Source organism: Daucus carota, chromosome 5, assembly GCF_001625215.2.
Source record: "Daucus carota subsp. sativus chromosome 5, DH1 v3.0, whole genome shotgun sequence".
Lineage (NCBI taxonomy): Eukaryota > Viridiplantae > Streptophyta > Magnoliopsida > Apiales > Apiaceae > Daucus > Daucus carota.
Genome location: NC_030385.2, coordinates 37,742,285 through 37,765,581, shown reverse-complemented (window position 1 = coordinate 37,765,581; position 23,297 = coordinate 37,742,285). Strand labels below are relative to the sequence as shown.

General features: G+C 34.0%; 2 protein-coding genes across 2 annotated transcripts; both read left to right on the top strand.

Moving 5' to 3' along the window:
• The first annotated feature begins 10,766 nt into the window (after nt 1-10,766).
• Nucleotides 10,767-15,753, top strand: LOC135152876 (uncharacterized). The gene is made up of 3 exons (XM_064094027.1): nt 10,767-11,377; nt 11,510-14,798; nt 15,013-15,753. The coding sequence occupies exons 1-3, from the start codon at nt 10,767-10,769 to the stop codon at nt 15,751-15,753; spliced, it is 4,641 nt and encodes a 1,546-aa protein (XP_063950097.1).
• Nucleotides 15,754-18,701: 2,948 nt separating this feature from the next.
• LOC108223532 (auxin transporter-like protein 4) lies at nt 18,702-22,960 on the top strand. The gene is made up of 9 exons (XM_017397847.2): nt 18,702-19,225; nt 19,400-19,621; nt 19,858-20,043; nt 20,135-20,247; nt 20,331-20,514; nt 20,782-20,879; nt 21,410-21,617; nt 21,739-21,996; nt 22,476-22,960. The coding sequence occupies exons 2-9, from the start codon at nt 19,445-19,447 to the stop codon at nt 22,680-22,682; spliced, it is 1,431 nt and encodes a 476-aa protein (XP_017253336.1). The 5' UTR covers nt 18,702-19,225; nt 19,400-19,444; the 3' UTR covers nt 22,683-22,960.
• The last annotated feature ends 337 nt before the right edge of the window (nt 22,961-23,297 follow it).

Genomic DNA, 23,297 nt, shown 5'->3' with positions numbered 1-23,297 from the left:
AATCAGGGTTTATATAATTATGACAGAGTAATAATTAATATTAATATTATAATGAGCTTAGTACTTTACTTATTGCACGTATAGTAGCAATAAAGAATTAATGATATCTTTTGTGCTTTAAATTTGAGAACAAAATTGATGGAGCTACAAAACTGTTAGTGGCAGAAAATAACACTCAACATGTTTAGTCACAAGGTTTCACTTTGTGGAGCAAATTTTAAATTTGCAGCCACCTTGTCTGCAATAACTTGATATATGCATATATACACTGTACATATATGAGTGCATACTCCTATTTAATTGCATATAATAATCAATACCTATTTGACCGTTATATGGTCCATTTCTTTGTATGCATGCTTATGTGCTGGAGAAGTAACAATCACATATACCTAAACATTTAGGTTAATTTGCACTTCCTTACTTTTTTCTTTGAAAAATATATTAATCTGACTACGAAATCAGGATTTAAAATGATTCAGAAAAATAAAATATGCATTTAATAAAATTTTAATTTATTACTCAGAATTTGTCTGAGCCTTAAAATAAATTTGTACCAATGTATTTTAAGGACTAAATAATAAATATAACAGTCATATATTTACAAAACCCAGCCCTTGATTCCTAATTAATCACCAGAACAAATCCCTCTTACAGGATCCTAGAGTCCTAGTGCAGAATATATGTAGTCGATGTCACAATCATATGTGTATAAGTGTGCCAACTCAAAATCTTGGTAGTAGATGGCTAGATGCTTTAGCTACAATGCAGTACAGGAAATAAGCTAGGAAATTAAATCATGATATTGCATGTTAGTCACATGATTAGTGAAGCAATAATGATCTAATTTCAATCTAAGCTCGTCATTAGGCTACTAAAGCTTAATTATGTTCAAATACTAACATCCACTCACCTGAATTAAGAGCATCCTATGCTTTACTAGCAAGCTACAGAAACTCATTAAAATGTGAATATGTGATAAAAAAAACACAAGTTGGAGCCTAATGGTAAAGTTAATAACTAACTGGTCCTAAAAGTGATTAAAGACAGCCTCTGTCCTGAAGTTAAAAAATTATTAAATCTTCATTTTCCTCAAGTCTGTATGAAATATGCAGTTTGAACATGATTCATATTTTCACATGCCAGTGTAGCCATAAAGCCAGGCACCTGACAGGGAAAAATTACAGCTATTTGATAAAAATTATAATATTCTAGATTTCCCAGTATATATATTGGATATTTTCTAGACTAGGACTCTTTATGCAGCTAAAAAATTTGAGATAAAGCTTAATAATTCCTCAGCATGCATGTATCAGTATTCAGTAACAAATTAGTGAGGTCTTTGCTTGCTGTCGAGGTGTGCCAGAGTTTTGCTGAACGCTGAGTCTGTAAGCAAACCTGGAGTACATGCGGTGTTTTGACTGGGCTTAAGCAAGGAGTTAATTATAAATTAGAAACCAGCTTATTCATATTATTTATATAACAGATTTATAAGTCAATTTTTGATTTATAAGTGACTATGTGAAAAGTTGAAATTAGAATAGTGATTTATTTTTATTTATAAAATTTGATTTTACAAATATATAGAGGATCGATCATTTTAAAGGATAATTTATAATAATTTATTATTATATTAATAATATTATATCCAAAAAATTATGAACCAAAATATTATCCACACAAATTAAAAACTACTTCTCACTTATAATTAATTTAGATATTTTTTTAATTACAAATTGTTCTAAAATATGGCATTATAAACGCTACAGGCCGGATAGTGCATATATACTTTCATTGACATCTAAAAAGCACGCAATTTAGGATTACAATACGATAAACACACATGCTAATGCACACAACTCCGAAATGTATACATAACAACTATGCATATAAAATGTAACACTCCGTACCATTTATATTTGCTGATTACTGCATTAATGTCGTACTTAATTAATTACCACTAGTGTGTGTATTATAGAATTGTTAGTAACGGTATGAATACAAAAGTAACGACAGTTGCTGTACAAAGTAACTTTGTCAAACCGCTAACTCATTCTCGCGCTAACAAGAATTGCAAGTCAACTTTTTCCATCTGCACATCTTATGCATGCACGTTACACCAGTTCACATATCCGATATTGTCATATTAAATATAAAGAGTTTAATTTAATAAACTCATATTAAATATAATCTACTTATGATCTCTCTAAACGTGAACTTTGATAATTAATCTTCTAAGAATCTCGTCGGCTTATCATGTACAAGATGGTGGTATCTGAAATATAAAAGTTGAAATTAAGGTTGACTGAATGGAACGTTTATATATATGTTAGTAACAGTAAACAAGTAAATTGTTTTCAAAATGATGTAAATATAAGAACTTTTGTTATTAATGTTATATAAGCATGTACCCAACTGTATTCTATAGAAGAAGATTTCTTTTTCATCTTTCTCTGACTTGCAAGGATAAATGAGTGGGATGATGCCTAATTCAGCTTACCTACCTACCTAACTATGAATGGCTTAGATTTGGTTCATGACGATAACACCAATAAACTAAATTATTTTGTATTTTTAAGGTACTTGCAATTATTGTAAGGCGAAGAATCACATTACTTGCTCTGACTGCAATTGCAACAATTTACATTATATTTAATTATCTAAAATTTTAAATTATTTAAATTGAATAGTTAAATTGAAAATTACTTCAATTTCATCACAATTTAGCTCTATAATAGTTCAAATCACTTTTGTAGCCAATTAGGTTATAAGTTATTTATTGCAACAACCAAGATATGATAATTTCCAGTCTCATGTTTTGTTGAATTATTGTCTAAAATTATTAATATTATTACCATCCTATGTGAACAACGCCGAGCAAATATTTGACCATGCACAGCATATATTGTGGTCAGTAAGGTTTATTATAAGAAGCTAAGTAGTTGCAGATAGAAGTTGTGAATGCAGATCCCCAGCTAATCACAAACATGCAGTGCATGGCAGAAGTAAGATGAATTAGCTAGGAGAATACAAGCGAAAGTCAAAGATGAGCCAAAGAGCAAGATAGTAATTTAGTAATAACAAGTAACAAGAAAGATTGTATATAAAATTGAGGGTTGCTTCGAATTGGTGAAATCCGAAACAGATGGTGTCGGTTTAGATTTGTGTGAGGGGGAATTTCATGGTGGTGACACGATCGGTGGCGTCGCCGCCGTCGGTGCTTATGGGACACGCCTTCTCGGGCGGACCGATTCATGTACTGCCTCTCATCATCACTAAAATGTCATCTGCATTTCTTTTATGTATTCCCCTCCCCCTAATTATTATTTTAAAAATTAATGATTAACTATGATTAATCATCGATTAATTTTCATTTGCCGAATTGGAGTTTGCATGCATGAAAAAGCATTTAAGCTTATCTTTCTAGATTTATTCAATTAATTTTCGATTAGTCCTTCTTTGTTATGTATTTTCATCTTATACTTGTTTTTTATAATACTGATTATAATAGAAAACCATCATTTTTTAAATAATTCATGTGTCTTCAAATCAAGAATTTTTAAAAAATAAATGCACATGCTAGATTTCCATATGCTATAATTTATTTTCTTTTGCGATTCTGAACAAAATTACTTAAAGAACTCTAGAACAAAACATAAAATATTCAAGTATGGTTGGTGTGATTTATTCTAATAACAAAAAGACCAAGGGTCGTTGTAGTGGTTGAAATCCATGGAATTCCATGCATGGCAACATATTAAATTTCTTCTTTGACGATACAATAATAATTTGGAATTTTACTAATATATACTTGGAGAAAAAAAGATACCGGAGTAAAGTAATATAGCGGGCCAGTAAAGGAGTGATGAATGAATAGTTAGGAGAGAAATGATATCGGAGTTGTCTTTGAACCCGCACCAATCAAAAGAGATTCCAACGATGATGAAAAGAGAGCAAAGAGAAACGAAAGCAGCATATTTTATAGGCGTGTGCATGTGGATGCACATATTATATACATTGTATATCTAAAGAAAGAGGAAGAGGACGAATCCCCTTTTTCACTCTTCACTTATCCAGGAACAACTTTGGTGTGATGATTTCTGCTAATTATCCCATCTTCTTTTCTCATCACATCTCAAGTTTCACCTTTTCAACCCACTCAACGCTTTATTATTCTTTTTGTTTTTATATTCTTCCACATTCATTAATTCTAGTAAAAGATTACTCCTTGTGGTGGTCATTTTTACGACCAACACAATCAGTGGTTTTGAAACTCTGGAGTGAGCCAAGTTCGAACTCAGGTCCTGAGACGACCGAAGATAATCTCTTTATCACTGAGCTATCCAACCGTGCTCATATTGCATTTTGTTTTAAAGTTTTAACTAGAATGTCTATACATTTGGATGAAATTACAATCAATCAATTAATCTAGTTGAGTAGTTTGTTGATGATAAACTTTTTAGTTTAAATTAAAACACTACTCGAAAATATAACTTGGGTTAACCTAACGTTAAATGATTAAGCCATGCAAGCCTGTTGCCTAAATTTCCAAGATACATATTGGGCAGAACTTGTGAACTAGATATCATCGTCATTCGTCAGGCTGATGCTAAAACTGTATGTACTGCAGATCCTCTACCACTTGGTGGAGTGGACTGGCCATCACATGGGACATGTATATAGTATATGACATTTCCCTCTGTCTCTTTTACAAAATTCAGCAATCGGTAAATCGTAAATTAATTGATAAAAAGAATTAACAGATGCAAAGTGTAAAAAGGTCCGAAATCATATAAATGAAGAAGACATAATCTAAATATTACGTTAATGAAGTAAATATTTCTCCCCGTCTTTTTAGGGTGTTAAGAGTGCCGCTGTTAAACTATGTTATTTGAAAAAGTGTTGCGATAGAAATTATAATTTTTTTGATATTTATATATTCTGAAATATAATATTAAGTATAATTTTTTTATAAGATTACTAATAGTGAAATATATAACAATGAAAACCTGTTCTTAAAAAAAAAACAGTGTTTAGACTAAAAACTGTTATTTCAAAAAAAAAAAAGATTTATTAAACAATTTTTTACATATTTTTGGGAAAAAAGCTGTTATCCGTTGAAACGGAACTTCAATATTCTAATTAACTTCGTAAATGAACAATTGTTAGTATAAATTGTATCCTCGACATCCACTTGTTATTGACTTTTTTTAACGATAGCATGGTTTCGAAGGAATAATCTTAATCGATCGGATGGAAGAATATTGCAGTTACTTTGCTTGAAAGAAATCTCAACGGGGGATATCGATTACGACAATGCATGCAATGCAAATATCCGACTATGTATTATTTTCCTCATCTTCAATGGTGCTAAAAATCTCTATTGTCCTTGTACCTAGTGGAATCATGATAACTATGCATACGTGTTGAAACTTAATTCACTACTGGGACACACCTCTTATGCTGCTATCACGGTATCACCATTTATGTCAAGTCGTCAACTCCGCAGCTTGTACCAGCTACAACGTTCGTAAGAATATTTAGTGTGTATTTATGCAAATTAAATTATCCGGGGAGCTAAAAATGTAATTTTCGACTACATTCATTACCTAAATTTATTTCTTATTCTTAGCAACTTTTATCTTGAAACTAAAATATTCTTTTTTTCTTGACAATGCGACGCGTAGAAGAGCGTGATTAGTAGCTGAGCCAGGTGCTCTAATTGCTTTTTAGAAAGACATCAAAAGTGCGATTTTAGTTTTAGTTTAAACATATCACAACATAAACTACTCGATTAGTATTTTAAATGACCAAATATTTGACCTATTATATACCATTGCTTTTGATTGTATACCTAGCTAGGCTTCTCTCTTCTGATTGGTCATTTGAAAGTTGAAAGCCACTTAGAAAAGGGGCTGTGATTTATGCATAGAAGGGATTGCATAATTGCATTTCTTATAAATCAACTCTTCTAGGTGAACCTATTTGACCATTATTGCAACGCAGGTCCCTGTATCTAAAACTATTCCTCTTTTGGTGAAGTTAAAGTTCCTTTGTAATAGGCTTCAGGGTAGGTTTCGATGGTTCATGTTTTTTTGATCCATCCTTTTGGTGTATTGTAAGGTACTCTGAGACTTTAATGAAATTTCCTTTGCTTTTCAAAAAAAAAAAAAAAAAAACTATTATAGATCTAGTAAAATTCATGTACTCCTGATCTCCTATTATGTTTCTTTGCTAAATACTCCCTTACTTTCCCCTCCCTCCACCTTCTCGATCCTTCTGACTTGTTTTATCTTCGCGGACTACAACTTGATATATAATTTAAAAAATGTGTGCCAAAAGATAACGTAAATAACATGCTAGGGAAAAAGAGTACTATTTTTATCTTTTTACTTCTTAATATTACATTGTTGAAAAGTTATAATAGAAAAATCTTGATACATAAAATAATTTATTTGAATAAATAGCTTCAATTTTATTCAGTAAATTAAATGATTACGAATTATTTATACAAAAATTAATAGCATAGTTTTGAGTTGCACACTGCACTCGAACACTTCTCTTGTACTTGATTACTTGAATGAGTATGGAGTGGATAGCAAAATGGGGTCCATGTAAAGCCAAACATGGGAACATTCTCCCGATTTTGATCAAACGAGAGCATGCTGATCGTTAAATATTTTATTTCGACACACTTTTAAATATGCAAATAATCTTGATCATTATGTGTGCAGTGTGCTGCTCCTTTTTATATTTCGACTTTACTCCGGTACTTCACGTTTCCACAGATAAGTGGATTCTAGCTTGCTACTGCTAGTAGTATTCTTAACAGAGAAGTTAACTATTAAGGAACCTAACTCCAAAATATATTAGATGTAGGTAAGGTCTCATGCTCGTGAAAGAAAATATCTTAAAAGAATAAAAAAAAATATTATTATAATATTTTATTTTCATAATAAAGATAATTTATTAGAATTATAATTATTTAATAAAATACCAATCAAACCTAATATATTACTGGCAGTTATAAGTTACAGTAGTACTTAATCTGTCCCGTTATTTCATTACCATTATTTTTGATTTGCTTGACACGCATTTTAAGGTGTATATAAAGTATAGATTCACAATTTTATTTTGAATTTTTTCTGAATAAAAATTTTTTAACATTAAATTTTTATTTAGAAAAAAAAGGTTAAAATAATTTATCAAATTATATTTTATGTGAATCTTATAATGAGTACCGAGTCTCTATCCGCCAATGTAAATAATTGAGGAGGACATAGGGACTATTTCTTATGTGTGTTCATGACACATATTAACAATCAATTTCGATTAGGTGGTAGATTTTTATTGACTTTAATTTCATTGATAATGATCATTCTTTATGCACAAATTTTTTTCTTAAATAAAAATTAATTATCAGTGTGTTTATGGAAAACAGGAAAAACTAAAAAGACAAGATATAGAATGATGTTTAAGGGCCATAATACTTTTAGAAAACCAAAAACGTGTAATATCAAATTGACACCAAATTGCACGCACGGACCTTTTTCTTTTCTAAAGTAGGTTGTAAAATTGTGTATTTTTTGACGAAAACAGCAAAGTGAACGAAAAATATACTAGGAGGTAGTAGTGGAGTGTTTGGGTGGTGGGGTTCGGAGACAATCGTTACAATCCTTTTCATCATTTCTAAGCCGGCCGGCCGGCGGGTAAAAAACTGGTGATGATGAGCGTGAGCTAAGTCTGGCAGGGTGGGTCCACGTCACGGTTTGGCTTAACTAATCAGTAATCTACATGTTGGCATACGGCAATAATAGAACACAATCATAATTTATACTTCCTCACTACCATTCAATTCTATATATTCACTCCTCAGCAGTGGCCACGCATTTTAATAATTTTGTAAATTATAATTTTATAATATTTTTTTCTAAAAAAAATTTAGTAGTTAGAATTTTTTTAGGCAAAAAGTTAAAAATAAATTATAGAACTGTAATTCAAAAGAGTATTAAAATGCTCTGCGTATACAAATGAGGAGGAGGACGGAGGGGGTAACTTCTTTGTCAGAACATAAATCCTATTTTGGATTATATTTGTACAGTTTAAATTTCGTGCAATAATTATAAAAATCGTTAGTTTTGAAATGAGATAGTTATTTTATAATAATATTGTTGATATTAACATGTTTTGAGGTGCATAATAAATTATTTTTAATAAATTTTGACACCGATATTTATGACACATTTTCATAAATTTCAAATACAGTAGTTTTAATGTGTCAAAATTACTCGTGTAATAAGTTTTTTTTAGCTTATAAAATAATTGTTTATTTGCTTATAAACAAATTATAGGTTATTCGCTTCTTATGTTATAGGTAGGGGTGGCAATGTCAAACCCGCCCCAACAACCGAACACGAATTTGATCACAAAATGAAAATTCAAGTTGGAGTTTTTCGGGTACGAGTCTAATTCTGTATGATCCAAAATCAACTGGAAAAAAGCAAGCCATTTTCGGGTCGGATTTGGATTACCCAAAATTTAAAATCTAACATATTCATATAAAATACATATATTTTTATTATTTTATAATATCTATTAGTTAAAGTCAATAAAAAATTATTTAATATAATAAATTAATTTATTTGGATTAAAATGATATTTATTTATTATCAAAAAGATATTTTTCTTAATAAATATTATGGCTCGGGTCGATTTCGGGTTATTTATGATAATACGGGTCATGTTCGGGTTGAGTATTTTGATCCATTAAAATTTGAGCTCAAATTCGAGTTGGGTCAAATTTCTAACTCAAAATTATGAACCCGACTCGAACATGATCTGATACCTGAAATTGTCGGTATTAGGGACGAAGCTAGCAAACATCTGTAAGGGGGGCCAAAAAAATTTCTTCGATACAATAAAATTTTTCATCAGCACTGTAAAATATTCATTATAAAATAAATACAAAAATACTAGTAAAAAATTATAGTAGAGCTTTGCGTTCTTTTAAATCAGGAAATCTAATTTATAATTGTGTCAACAAAAATATTTAGCTATTTTTCTTTAGATATATTTAAGTATAAAATGGTCAGGATACTCATCATAATAAGTCTAAGTTATACAGTAATCTTTAATTAGCAAGTAACACACATTAAATGAAATTGTATTTTGACAATATCTCAAAAACTAAATATTATGTTTATTATACTTGCTCGTTTTCAAATAAAAAAGTGTTTCTTATACTTACAAAAAAATATATTATGCTTATTTAGAAGATGACAAGTTATAATTAGAATAAGTAAAAATATTACCTGGGTGATGAAATTTAAATTGAAGATGAGTAGATCATATTAATATTAAATAATAAATTGATAATGCACGAGGACTAACTATTCTATGAAAATGAAGAAGTGAAGTGAGGTATAAGTTTCTTGGATAAGACCTCCACCAAAGATTCTTATTTTTAAAGAAGAACCATATTGACATTTATAATTTATCACATATCACATTATACGATATTTTTTTAAAATAGTATAATTGTATATATATCCATATTTTTGTTTATTTTTATTTTTAAATTTGGTCTAATACAATAAATTAAAAAAATCTAAGAATTAAAACTTTATTTTACAATGTTAAATATTTCTTAGAAGTGAACAAATATTTTTTTGAGGGGGGCCAAATTTTTATATTTATATAAATATATAGATAAAATACAATTTTTTTCAAAATTATATAATAAAAATTACAATACTACGGAAACCCTAGGGGGGGCCATGGCCCCTTCTGGCCCCTATGTAGCTTCGTCCTGTCGGTATTGATAATATATATCTTCATACTTTAAATTTGCCTGCCAACAACTTTATTTTTTCTGGTTTCCTTGGATTCAAACTTTCTACATAAATACATACAAACAACCTCTTTTATATGTGTTTGAAAGTCTAGTGGGTTCATAACTAGTAAGTCAAATTAATTTGACATTTTCCTTCCAACTTTGATATTCACATGTTACAATTTACATGTGCCAGTTTTTTTTTTAAAAAAAACACATGCCTACGGTGACAAAGTCAATACATATGCTGATAGCTTGAAGCACTTAGAGAATCCTCGGATCATGAGGATAGCTCAGGGTCCCTAATAAACCCTACCACGCCCCCTGCAATGATGGTGGAAGGACATTTAGAGGATCAAACATCAGAACTAAAGGACAGCATTCCTAAGAACCCAAATGTAATAGAAGCAGACGAAGGAAGTGAGGACTGGAGACTCAAATGGCAAGAAAGAGATGTCTCTAGTGATGAAGCGACTGCTTCACAATCCCTCCAATCACAAAAATCTTCAATCCTAGACGACATGGTAGAGGAAAGTCTGGAAGTCGAGAACAGTCTACTAATCAGCAGCATCAATAAGATGAGTATCAAAAGCAGAAGAGGAAGGCCCTCCAAAGGTAAAGCTAAGGTTAAAGAGAATAAAGCTTTCAAAGTACCTAGAAGACGGAAAATCAGAGGAATGAAATTGGGATTGCCGGTGATTGCTGCAGACGAGATTTTTGATGAAGCTAAGTTTGTGTACGACTCAGCCATGGGTATGGGACTCATCCCGGAACACTCTGAGGAGAAAAGTCTTCAGTTAATCAGAGACAATCTGGGTAATTGAGCTCCTCCTCCTTCTTCATCTCAATTTTTTTTATGGATAAGATTAATATACTAAGCTGGAATGCGAGAGGCACCAACAAAGTGGTAAATAGACAAAATATCCGCGCTATAATGTCAGATACTAAGGCCACAATTCTTTGTATACAAGAAACCAAAAGAGCTAATTGGTGTGATAAGTCTATAGGCTCATTAGGGATGCCGGGAGAGGCAAAATGGATAGATTCCCCTTCTCTAGGGCTCTCAGGAGGCCTCTTAATGGTATGGGATAACTCCTATATCAAGGCTAAAAATTCAGGTTGTAATCAACATTGGCAGTGGATCATAGGCTCTACGGCAGGATGCCCTCAAGACTTCCTATGTGTGAATATTTATGCCCCGCAAAAAAGTTCACCCAAGCAGGAGCTGTGGTCGGAATTATCCTCCTTTCTTTCTAGCAAATCCAACCTGCCAACAGTTTTAATTGGAGACTTTAATGTGGTACTTTCAGACCTCGAAAGGGAATTTTGTGTGTACAATCACAGGGATACGGACGCTCTCCTGTCATTCATGCAAGATAATGAATTGTTAGACATCCCACTCTGCAACGGCAGATTTACATGGTTTGGACCTGATCACAGGAAGAGTCGCCTTGACCGTGCCTTGATCAATGCAAACTGGAACAATTCTGGCAGTTGGTCACTACAGAGCTTTAACAGAAACTCCTCTGATCATAGGCCTATTTTGTTAGCGAACTCCAAAGCTGACTAGGGTCCCCGCCCTTTCAAATTTTTCCACTGTTGGTTAAAAGATGAAGCTCTTCTTCATAACCTGAGAAAGATATGGCAAGACCATCCAAATTCCTCTCTAAGTTTCAGATTCAGAGAGGTTAGAAAATATGCTAAAGCTTGGAACCTGACTTCCAATGGCAATCTAGATGTTAAGATCAAAAATCTAGAAAAAGAGCAAGGCAATGCAGATAACTCCAATGCAGCCCTGCCAATAAAGAAAAAGATTGCCATGGAACTAAATCAAGCGTATGAGCAAAAGGCAAGCATGATGTGTCAAATTTCAAGATTAAATTGGCAGCTACATGGTGAGCGAAACACAGGATTCTTTCACAGAGCAATTGCAGGTAGAAACAGAACCAGGCTCATCCATGGATTACAGATTGGATCAAATTGGATCTCAGAACCATCTACCATCAAGAGAGCTTTTCTAGATCATTTTAGGAATTTCTTCTGCAAGCCTCCAATTGCACGCATTTTCTCCCTGAGCCCAGGATTCCTGCCAACCTTAACGTCTGAAGAAAGCAAGCAGTTAGTTGATGTGTTTACAGAAAATGAAATCTGGGATGCTCTGCAAGAAACGGACTCTAATAAGGCGCCGGGGCCTGATGGCATCAATTCTGGGGTATTAAAATCAATGTGGCACACAATCAAGGGTGACATTTTCAAAGCTTTTCAGTCCTTCCATTCTTCTGCGTTGATTCCACCAGGTTCCAATTCCTCCTTCATCGCTCTCATCCCAAAATCTAACTCAGCCTCTATTCCCTCAGAATTCCGTCCAATCTCATTGATGAATACCAGTATGAAGCTCATCTCAAAAGTCTTGGCACGAAGACTTAGTGTTTTCATGAACAAACTCATTTCCCCTACTCAAACCGCTTTTGTTAAAGGTAGGCAGATTTCGGATGGTATACTTATTACCTCTGAAATCTACCATTCCTTGAAAACAGGAAAAAGTAAGGGACTCATTCTTAAGATCGACTTTGCAAAAGCTTTCGACAGCATTAACTGGGAATTTTTGTATCATGTTCTGGTGGTCATGCAATTTGATGTCAAGTGGATCAAATGGATCCGAAATTTGTTTGATTCCTCAAGGGTGTCAGTATTGGTGAATGGCAGCCCAACGGAGGAATTTCACCCAACACGAGGACTCCGTCAAGGTGATCCTCTGTCTCCGCTTCTGTTCAACATCATTGGTGAAGCCCTCTCGTGTCTGATCAAAGCTGCACATTGTAAGGGGCTGTTCAGTGGTGTGAGTATAGCTGGCTTAACGGAGGAAGTGACCCACCTCCAATTTGCAGACGACGTCATTTTATTCCTCAAAAATGACACACGTTCGGTTAAAGGTATGAAGGCAACCTTACAAGTGTTCGAACTCATCTCAGGCCTAAAAATCAATTATGGGAAAAGTAAGCTATATGGATTCAAAGAAAACCCGGACCAACTACATCTCTGGTCAGATTGGTTAGGGTGTTCCATCGGTTCCGATCATTTCTCGTATCTAGGAGCCCCTATAGGTCAATCCCCCAAAAAATCCATTTTCTGGAGACCACTGGAACTTAGGATTGCTTCAAAATTGCAGAAGTGGAATGCTTCTAATATTTCAATGGCGGGACGGTTAGTACTATTACAATCGGTTCTGGACAGTACCCCTGCGTACTGGTTCAGCCTGTTCAAAATGCCGCAAAAATCCATCCAATGCATAGACAAAAAGAGAAGACACTTTCTGTGGGGGGGAAAAACCAATGGTCCAAGGAAATTGCATCTCATAAACTGGGATCGTCTCTGCCATCCTAAATCAGTTGGAGGTTTGGGAGTTGCCTCTCTCGAAGCAAGAAATGTCTCACTGTTGGCCAAATGGTGGTGGCGATGCTACTCGCAAAGAAGCCATTGGTGGAACAACATCCTGTTGAGCAAATATGGCGAGTTTATCCGGTTTAACCTTGGGCAACTAGTGGAGGGATCGACACTCTCCCCAATTATCAAAGGCATTGCGGAGTTAGGACAAAACAGAAGAGTGGAATCAATGCTAAATCATCAAAACTTCAAATGGACCCTAGGAAATGGCAATTCGATATATTTCTGGGAAGACTGGTGGAGAGGTGACGGTCCTCTGGCAAAGAGTTGCTCAAGGTTATATTCAATCTCTAAGCTCAAACTTAGTTCAATCTCCAACTTTCTATCTTTATGGCATGAAATTGATTCAAATACGCGTATATGGAATCCTAATCTCCTCCCCTCGGATCTGGTACTAATTTCACAATTCAAGGAGATTATAGAAGGCATCCAACTCAGACAGCAGAATAACACACTACATTGGCTTGGGTATAAGGGCTCGTTCACGTCGAAAGGTCTCATGCAATGTATGTTAAATCCTGGTTGCATTATATCACCTCATTCGAGAATTTGGTCACTAATTTGGAGTATAAAGGTTCCTCCGAAGATTCGAATCTTCTTGTGGAAAGTTCAATGGGGAATACTGCCTACTAAGCAACTTCTCTCCTCACGAATGTCAGAAGTAAGCCCATTCTGTGACAATTGTGAAAACTCAGTTGAATCTCAGAATCATCTCCTGTGGGACTGCAAGTTTGCCAAGTGGGTTTGGGAATTTATAGCCAACTGGTGGAGCCTAAAACTACAATTACAAAGGTTAAACTTCTTCTCTCTTGAGACTATTTTGGCATTACAACGTCCTCCAGCGTCAAAAATCTGGTACACAGTTGTTGCAGCAAGCTTATGGACCATCTGGCTTGCGCGTAACGATTCTATTTTTCAGCAGTCAGACATGAAAAAATCAGTGTTACTAAGCTTGCTCTTTACCAGAATTAACAAATGGGGAGAGGCCTCAAAACTGATTCCATTCACCTCAGACCCTTTATGGAATTCTAATCCAACAGGTGCAGTGGCAATTTACTTTAATAAGATGCATGCAGATTATTGGAATTACAAATTCCTATCTCATGATATAGTTTGTGCAACTGATGGGGCATGGGGTGCAAGTAAGGATGGCCAGCTTAGGGGAGCTATAGGTGGTCGTATATTAAACAAAGAGAAGAGGGTGTTACATGTTTTTTCGATTCCAGTCAATGCAGTGAATGGTCTCCAAGCTGAAGTGGAGGCTCTACTCTATATTCTAGACCAAGTTGATCGATATTTTAATAAATTTCCTAGTATAGCCGTTTGCTCAGATTCTACAGAAGCACTACAGCTCATTAGGAGTGGAGATGATAAAAGTGCAGTGTTGAGAAGACCCTTCCCTGACTACTCATCCATTTTGGATTCTCATGTCAGTCTCTACTTTGTTCCTCGTGAACTTAACTCTGAGGCAGATGAGTTGGCTAAGGAGGGTCTCTCCAGAGACTCTGAAGCCATCTTTTGGGTGACAGAATAACATTTAATTTCATCTAGGCCTCTACCATATAATCTTCACGTATTGCGAGATGGATTCTAGCTATTATGGCCCTTCCAGCTTTTTGGGGATTCTTGGATCTTTAACCATTGGATACTGGCTTCTCTCTATATTCTACAGTCCAGTGACTGTTTTCCCTCGTCCTTGCTAGTGTATAAATGCTCTATTCTGGCTCTCCTGTAAGATGCATCTCTCCTTTCTAAACTTTTTCTCTCTTTTGATGGACTACCTGTGGGATCCTCCCGAGGGTGAGGCTTTGAAAATCAATGTCCACTGCATCACCACCACTGATCCACTCCCCAACGGTAATAGCAACAGTGTGGGAGTTATGGTTCGCAACAAAGCAGGTCAAGAAATCTGGAGTGCTGCCGGCCCAATGCCAGGAAAATCTAAGCTCCAAGCAACACTTTGGGGCATCTATCATGGTGCATTGCAGTGCTATAAGCTGGAAGAATGGAAAACGCACATTGAAACTGACCATTGGGGAGCCCTTGAAGCCATCAGCTTCCAAGAGGAAGTGCCTCAACAGGAAGATATTCAGGAAGTCCTTCGCCTCTATAACACGTTACACTCAAACAATTTCAAGATTGGGACTACTGAACGTGAATTAACTCGTATCCCAGTAACGAGAAATGGTAAGGCTGCTTATCTTGCCAGATATGGTTTGGTCCACATGAACCATTTTGCTGAAACTCCTGGCTCTTTTGGCGAAAAGCAGTTCATGCTTGACAGAGACATGGGTCTTCTGTTTGATGAGCACCCTCCAGCCAACTATGGTCTGGGTGAGGTCATTGATGGTGAGGAACCGCAGGCAGGCGGTCGCATCCTGCTATGTCAAGATCAAAGGGATGCCCCCCCCTTCCTTTGGAGGTTACTGTCTCTACCAGCTCGCTTGCTTAGGGCTATAGCCAAGTGGTTGTTCTAGTTGGCTTCCAACTAGTTTCTATGTATGTGTTTAGGTTTTTAGCCTGGTATTGTTAGTCTCTCTGTTCCCTGGTTTTAGTCTAGTACTGCTATCTATCTTTTCCACAAGGTTCTCAAGTTGGTTGTAGAGAGCTTGTTGGAACTCCTGTAGGGCTCGTAGCCCAGTTTTCTCTATTATTTATTGGCTTATCAAAAAAAAAAAGCTTGACATGCGTGTCTAAAATATCGTCGCAGAGGATAACTATGTTCACTTAAAAATATTAATTTAATTTAGAAATATATTATTCGATTACTATACAGTTTTCGTGTTTACTAATTGAAATAATTATATATTAATGTGTTTTTATTTGCATTTCCAATTTATGCTAAGTTATTTAGTGTGTTTCAAAATATTTTCAGAAAAATTAAATAATAATTAAATTATCAACACGAATTTGAAACTTTGGTCTAGGTTAACAACAACCTTAACAAATTCGGACATGGATGAGGTTAAAAAATCCGATCTAAATCCAATAAAATTGAATGAACCAAAATATTTAGACTGATACTCCCTCTGTCCCATTTTAACTGATGTTTTACTTTTTAACACGTATATTGAGGTGTAAAAAGACAATGTCTACGCTTAATAAAAAAATTTAATTCTTATATCAAATAAAAGTTTAGATTCTAAACTTTTATTTGATATAAATTTTATAAAGAATAATTATATTTAGATGTGACTTTTTTAACACCTTAAAATACGTGTAAAAAAGTCAAAAGCAGTTAAAATGGGACGGAGGGAGTATGATTCATTGGAATTTTTGTTTTGGGAAATGAAAAAGAAAAGACTTTGCAAAAGTCAAAGATTGATAATATTAAAAAATTGCAAGATAAATTGATTCTTCCAAAAAAATTTAACAATAAAATTTTTCATATCGTAACACAAAGTCGACCATGAGCATGTTTGTCTGAATTTAAAATTCGGATTTTAAATCATTTTTTACATTGCGTTGAAATGTTACTGTTTGTATAATAAGATAGAAGTCGACTTAAAATTAAATAAGCGAAAAACTGATTTAAAGTTAGAAAAAATGGACATTTAAAACTCACAATTTATCATATCAAGTCATTATAAATCGATTGTATCACGTTAAGTTATAATTTTAAACTCAGCTAAACAATCTCCATATATTTTATAGATTGCTTTCCTTTCATATCCATTTCAATAAATTCATAAGCATGAAAAAGAACATGAACCTAACCTTGATCTTTTCATAATCAGAATACTCTATTACTCGATCACGACCAAAAAATTCCAATTTAATTTTGTGAAAAGATTAAGAGGGGTGTGTTGGATTGGGATTTTAAAACATTTTTTTGCATTCATGAAATCCGAGGGTATTCGATTGGGATTGTTTGAAATCCAATAAAATCTTGAGGTATTCAATTGGGATTTCAAATTATGCTACAAAATCTGATGGTATTCAATTGGGATTTTAAATTAGGCTTTCAAATCCGATGGTATTCAATTGGGATTGTTTAAAATCCATTAAAATCTGATGGTATTCAAATGCTGATGGATTTTTTTGCATTTCATAAAATGATGTATTTTGTGGCATTTTCAGTGTATTTCAAGTTTTTTGAAATCCCATCAAAATCAATGGGATTTTGAAGCATTGTGCTTAAATCCTATCAACTCTGTGACATTTTATCAAGAATCCGTACAAAATCAAAATCAGACACAATCTATTAAAATCCACAGACTAAAAACAATCCATTAAAATCCCAATCGAATACACCCCTATAAGTTGGGATAAAATGGAGGAAAAATGATCCAATCCGAGTTCAATTTGAACGGATATGGATTTAACTCAAAAATCCGATCTAAATATTAATATATTAAAAATATCCGACAATATATCATTATATATAATTTAATGGCTATCCGATCCAATCTTGTTATATCCTGATGAGCGCGCACACACATAAATATATATACATATAGATAGATATATTTTGTCGAAGGTTCATAATTTATGGTATGGATTTTGTTACTCTATTTATATATCAGGATATCGTAAAATTATTTATGATTTACGATTTTGTAGTTAGTCAAGTTTCTTAAAATGAAATAGATTATACTGAGCAGATATCCAATATGAGACTCGTGATACTAATTGAACCGAATATGAATTTGTTTATAAAAAAGAAAATGGTAGGCACCCAAAAAATTATGTCAATTTTTTTCTCAAATGATGTATCGGAGTCTGATCGGTTGCATTCGGTTAGTAATAATAAGACCCCTTTTATATACATCAATCACCCCATTACAATTTTCCACTTGTCTGCCATGTTATTTGGTGAAGAATTTTGAATCTTTTATTGAATATGTAATATTATCCTTATATAAATCCAACACCAATCAATTTTGAAACAGAAATCAAAGAAATTGATATAAATATGGATTTAGGTCAATCAGTCCATCACAACCACGGCAATATGTGAAAGGCTATTTGTTTCAAGGGTTTGTCTAGTGTGTGCCCATGAGATGCTAAGCGCGGAATTTGATATGTTTGGGAGATTTTGATTGGTGTGGTTGTTGTATTTGCAGGGGGGTTTACCATTATTAAGATATAAGATCCAATTAAAATCTCTCAAACTTGTAAAATTTCGCTGTTAGCATGTGCTCATGGGCACACACTAGAAAAACCGTTGTTTCAAAGCTACTAAAAAACAATTCATTAAGTTATTAACGAATATTTTTTTTGCAATCAGTTGGTAATATATATTTTGATCTATTTCATAAAATAGAACCCTGGCTCAGTAGTGAAATATGACTCTGATTGGAACCATGTTTCTGTCAGCTGAAATCTCTCGATCCGAAAGCCCCAACTCAAACAAGAATCGAATCATTAGTCGAATACATGAACTGGACTTAAAGTCGCATTTTTTCTTTTCTTTTTCATATCCACACACAAACAATAATATATACCCAATAAAATACACACATGTATAGACACAGATACATACAGAGCTACAGTTAGTAGTATACTTTGTTTATAAATATGTGTACTTGAAGAGAAGATGAAAAAAGTACTTCTTTTTTCTTGCTACTCATTTACAAAGGTTCTCCTACTATTAGTAGCTTCTGAACATAATAGCCATTACAAGAAATCTTTTTCCAGCTTTTGAGGCTTCTCTAGCCGCCTTTTGTTTGAGTCCACTGCCTTGATCTTTCATGCAAAATAGTTTTTTAAGAAGAACAAATGCTGCATTTAAGTTGATTGATTCTTCATAGATTTGATGCAGCTCTGCTTTTGCATTATTTCTGGTGAAAGCATTTAATTTTAAGCTTTTTTAAGCTTTATCAAATCTTGGAATGAACAATCTTCTTTAAAACTCTGCTTTTATTCTAACCACCTCTCCTGTTTCTCAAAACTCATCAATCAAAATCAAGATCTGGGCTGCCTCAAGAAAGTGACTTCTCAAATAAGGTACTTATTTTGTTAAGTCCTGTTCGTTTTTCTTTTGTTCTTGGATCTGGGCTTTGATGGACTTGTCCTGGCTTTTGTTTTATGGGAGAAGGGGATTGTTCTTGGGTTGATAGATGTGTTTGTTTTTGTCTCATTTAGTGTCTTATATATTTATATTTGTTTGTGTTTTTTTAGATCTGGTAGAGAATTGTGTCAAGTTGATATCAGAGTCCAGAGACAATGTTGGGTCAAAAGCAAGCAGAGGAGGCAATTGTGTCCAACTTCACTGAAACAGAAACTGAAGGAAGAGGTGATGAACACAGAGAACCAGAAGATCAATCTCTTTTCAGCGTCAAGAGCTTCCTCTGGCATGGAGGTTCTGTTTGGGATGCTTGGTTTAGTTGTGCTTCTAACCAAGTATGTCCTATTTTTACTCACATAATCATGTTTCACCTCAAACTAACCGTAAATCATGGGACACATTAGTACCACAAATCATAGTAATATTACAAATCACCGATCACAAATATTATGAGTCGTCTTAATAATACAAGTCACCGATCACAATAATACAAATCATCGTTGTATTATGAGAAAGTGGTATAGGCTAAATTATTTTGTACATGAGTTAGTAATGATGAAATTTGTTGCAGGTAGCTCAAGTGCTACTGACACTGCCATACTCATTCTCTCAACTGGGAATGGTCTCAGGCATACTGCTACAGATATTTTATGGACTTGTTGGAAGCTGGACAGCCTATCTTATAAGTGTTCTTTACATCGAGTATCGAAGCAGAAAAGAGAAAGAAAATGTCAATTTCAAGAACCATGTTATTCAGGTAATTAATTATCCAACCCGAAATTTTTCTGGTGACTACTTTTTCATAATTTTTTTCAGAAAGTAAATATATTTTTTTATTTTTTATTTAGTGGTTTGAAGTTCTTGATGGATTATTGGGTCCATACTGGAAAGCTCTTGGTTTAGCCTTTAACTGTACTTTCCTGCTCTTTGGATCTGTCATCCAGCTTATAGCCTGTGCAAGGTAAATTACTTGGATAGACATTTATAATTTTTACCAATCAGTAAGCTTGATTTTTCATGAAGTTTTTTTTTACTGTTTTACAGTAATATATACTACATCAATGACCATTTGGACAAGAGGACATGGACGTACATATTTGGAGCTTGCTGTGCAACAACTGTATTTATACCCTCCTTCCATAACTACCGGATTTGGTCTTTTCTTGGCCTTGGCATGACAACTTATACCGCGTGGTACATGACCATAGCAGCTCTTGCTCACGGCCAGGTGATCTACGTCTACACACTAACAAATTTTCTTAGTTATTCGCTGTAGTTTATTAGAATTTTTTTAATACTCTGTAAAAGGGATATCATTTGACTACCATACGCTGTTAGCTATACTAGAAACTGTAAATTAGTTTTTCTGGAAGAAAAAGTTGCAGATCTAGAGTATTTTTTTGATTTATGATCGTAGAACTAAGCAATTGCGAATCATATTTTAGATATTTCGTTTGTGTAATTAATTTGATTTGAAATATATAAAACTATGCAGGTCGATAATGTGCAACATTCAGCACCGACAAAGCTAGTGCTGTATTTTACAGGCGCCACCAATATACTATACACATTTGGTGGACATGCTGTTACTGTGTAAGCTTTTTTATTCTTGTAGATAAACAACATTTTATCATCTTCTTCGAGTTCTTCTATTTGTTTCTACACAGCTAATTGCAGCTTTTGCCGCTTACCTCGGGGTTTGAAATCGGAAACATAATTATGGAAAACTACTTTTCCTTTGTTTGTTTGCCAAGGCAACAATTTTTCCCCATGCTTTCATGTCAACATATTAACATGGGATAGCATTATAGTATTATAGATATTCTCTTGACTTTGAATGATCACATGTTCTTTGGTTTAATGAATATACAGTTGTGTAAACATATATCGAGATTAGAGACCATCTTGGCCTAAAATAATACACAGATCATCTGTCAGAGTCATACAAATCATCGTTACAATTATACAACTCATGAGTTATACTGATTAGTGCTAATCACTTGAATGATTTAATCATACATGATCTGCAATGAGCTTTTTATTACCATTTTAATTTGTTATTTCATTTGAATACACATGCTGTTTGAATTATATTCACTGAATAATGAGTTTCGAATCTACAGTGAGATCATGCACGCAATGTGGAAACCACAAAAATTCAAATACATATACTTAATAGCCACAGTCTATGTTTTCACATTGACACTCCCGTCGGCTTCCACCGTGTACTGGGCTTTTGGTGATGAGCTTCTCAACCACTCAAATGCCTTCTCCCTTCTTCCCAAGACTCGCTGGCGCGACGCTGCTGTTATCCTTATGCTCATTCATCAGGTCAATTTCAGTGGCATATCATGATCCTTTTCATTTTACTACATTTAAGTCTTATGCTCATTTTCATATTGAATAATTTTACGCATGAAGACTGAACAAAAGATGTTCTTCTATGATGCAGTTTATAACATTTGGATTTGCATGTACACCTCTGTACTTTGTGTGGGAGAAAGTTATTGGAATGCATGACACTAAGAGCATTTGCTTAAGGGCATTAGCAAGATTGCCAGTGGTGATACCGATCTGGTTTTTAGCTATTATATTTCCATTTTTCGGGCCCATTAATTCTGCAGTTGGGGCTCTCTTGGTTAGTTTTACTGTGTACATCATCCCTGCTTTAGCCCATATGCTCACCTACAGGAAAGCATCTGCTAGACAGGTAACTTAACTCTACATCTTCCTTTTCCCTTTCCTGCAATATGAAGTTACTAGATTGACCTTACTCAGTCCATGCGTATCATGGAGAAAAATTCTCCTACACTCCTCAGTCCTCACATATCTCGCAACATTATAAATCATAGAAAACAGAGGCAAATCACATGTATGATTTGTCATTTGATCTGCGGAAACTTTTATTTTTTTGGAATAAAACTGAGAATGCAATAGCAATAAAGGCCTAGATTTGGAAAATATTCGTGTAAGAGGGAGATTGGTAGAAAGTCGTTTTCATTTGGTTATATGGTACATTTGAGTGATTTATCATGTCTCAAATGAGCTGTCATGTTGTTGACTCACACCTGCCCAACAAAAAGACTGAACTAGCTCTACAATGTAACATAGTTCGAACCATCAACCTCTTGTTATCGAGTGAACCTTCAAACTTAAACTTAATATAATCGTATTTTGACATGATTGCAGAATGCGGCGGAGAAGCCTCCAAAGTTCCTACCAGGATGGACGGCAATGTTTGTGATCAACACTTTCATCGTGATCTGGGTATTAATAGTAGGATTTGGGTTCGGTGGATGGGCAAGTGTGACGAACTTTGTGAGGCAAGTTGACACCTTTGGACTATTTGCAAAGTGCTATCAATGCAAGCCTCCACCACCACCACAAAAACACTGAGTTAACTCACTTCAACTCAACAGAGTATGACCAAACTCATCATGTTTCTGCATATTTTGTAATATATACATGGGAGGTATCAAATGCTTTCCCTACATGTGTGCTGGATTTCATCCATCTTTTAGTCTATTTGACTTCTTTTTTCTTTTTTAATTTATTTACATTTATGATATTAGGTAAAGAAATAGTGTGGTTGAGTTGTAATGATTCCTTTGTTACAAAAGCATGAGCTAAATCACTACGATTAAATTCAATGGACTGTATGTTTAGCTTTTCCATATTATGTATTTTTATCTACTCGATTCCATTTTTTGCGATAATTATTTCACACTTTTTGTTGAAATTAATGCTTTCTTTTCTAATTAATGAAGCATAGCAAACCTGATTCAATTGTTTTAAAATTAAATTGTCATATATATAAAAATTAAAAGTTTACCAAATAAGTTGTAAAGCGGTATAAGTTATAAATTTTAGAGGGAAACTGAACGCTGATAATATCATACACTACGTAGAGCCCTCGGTGGTACTCTTTCTATAACTTTCATTTTTCATTTGTTAACGGTTTTTTGTTATTATTTCACAAATTTTAAAATTACAAGAAATATAATTTCATAT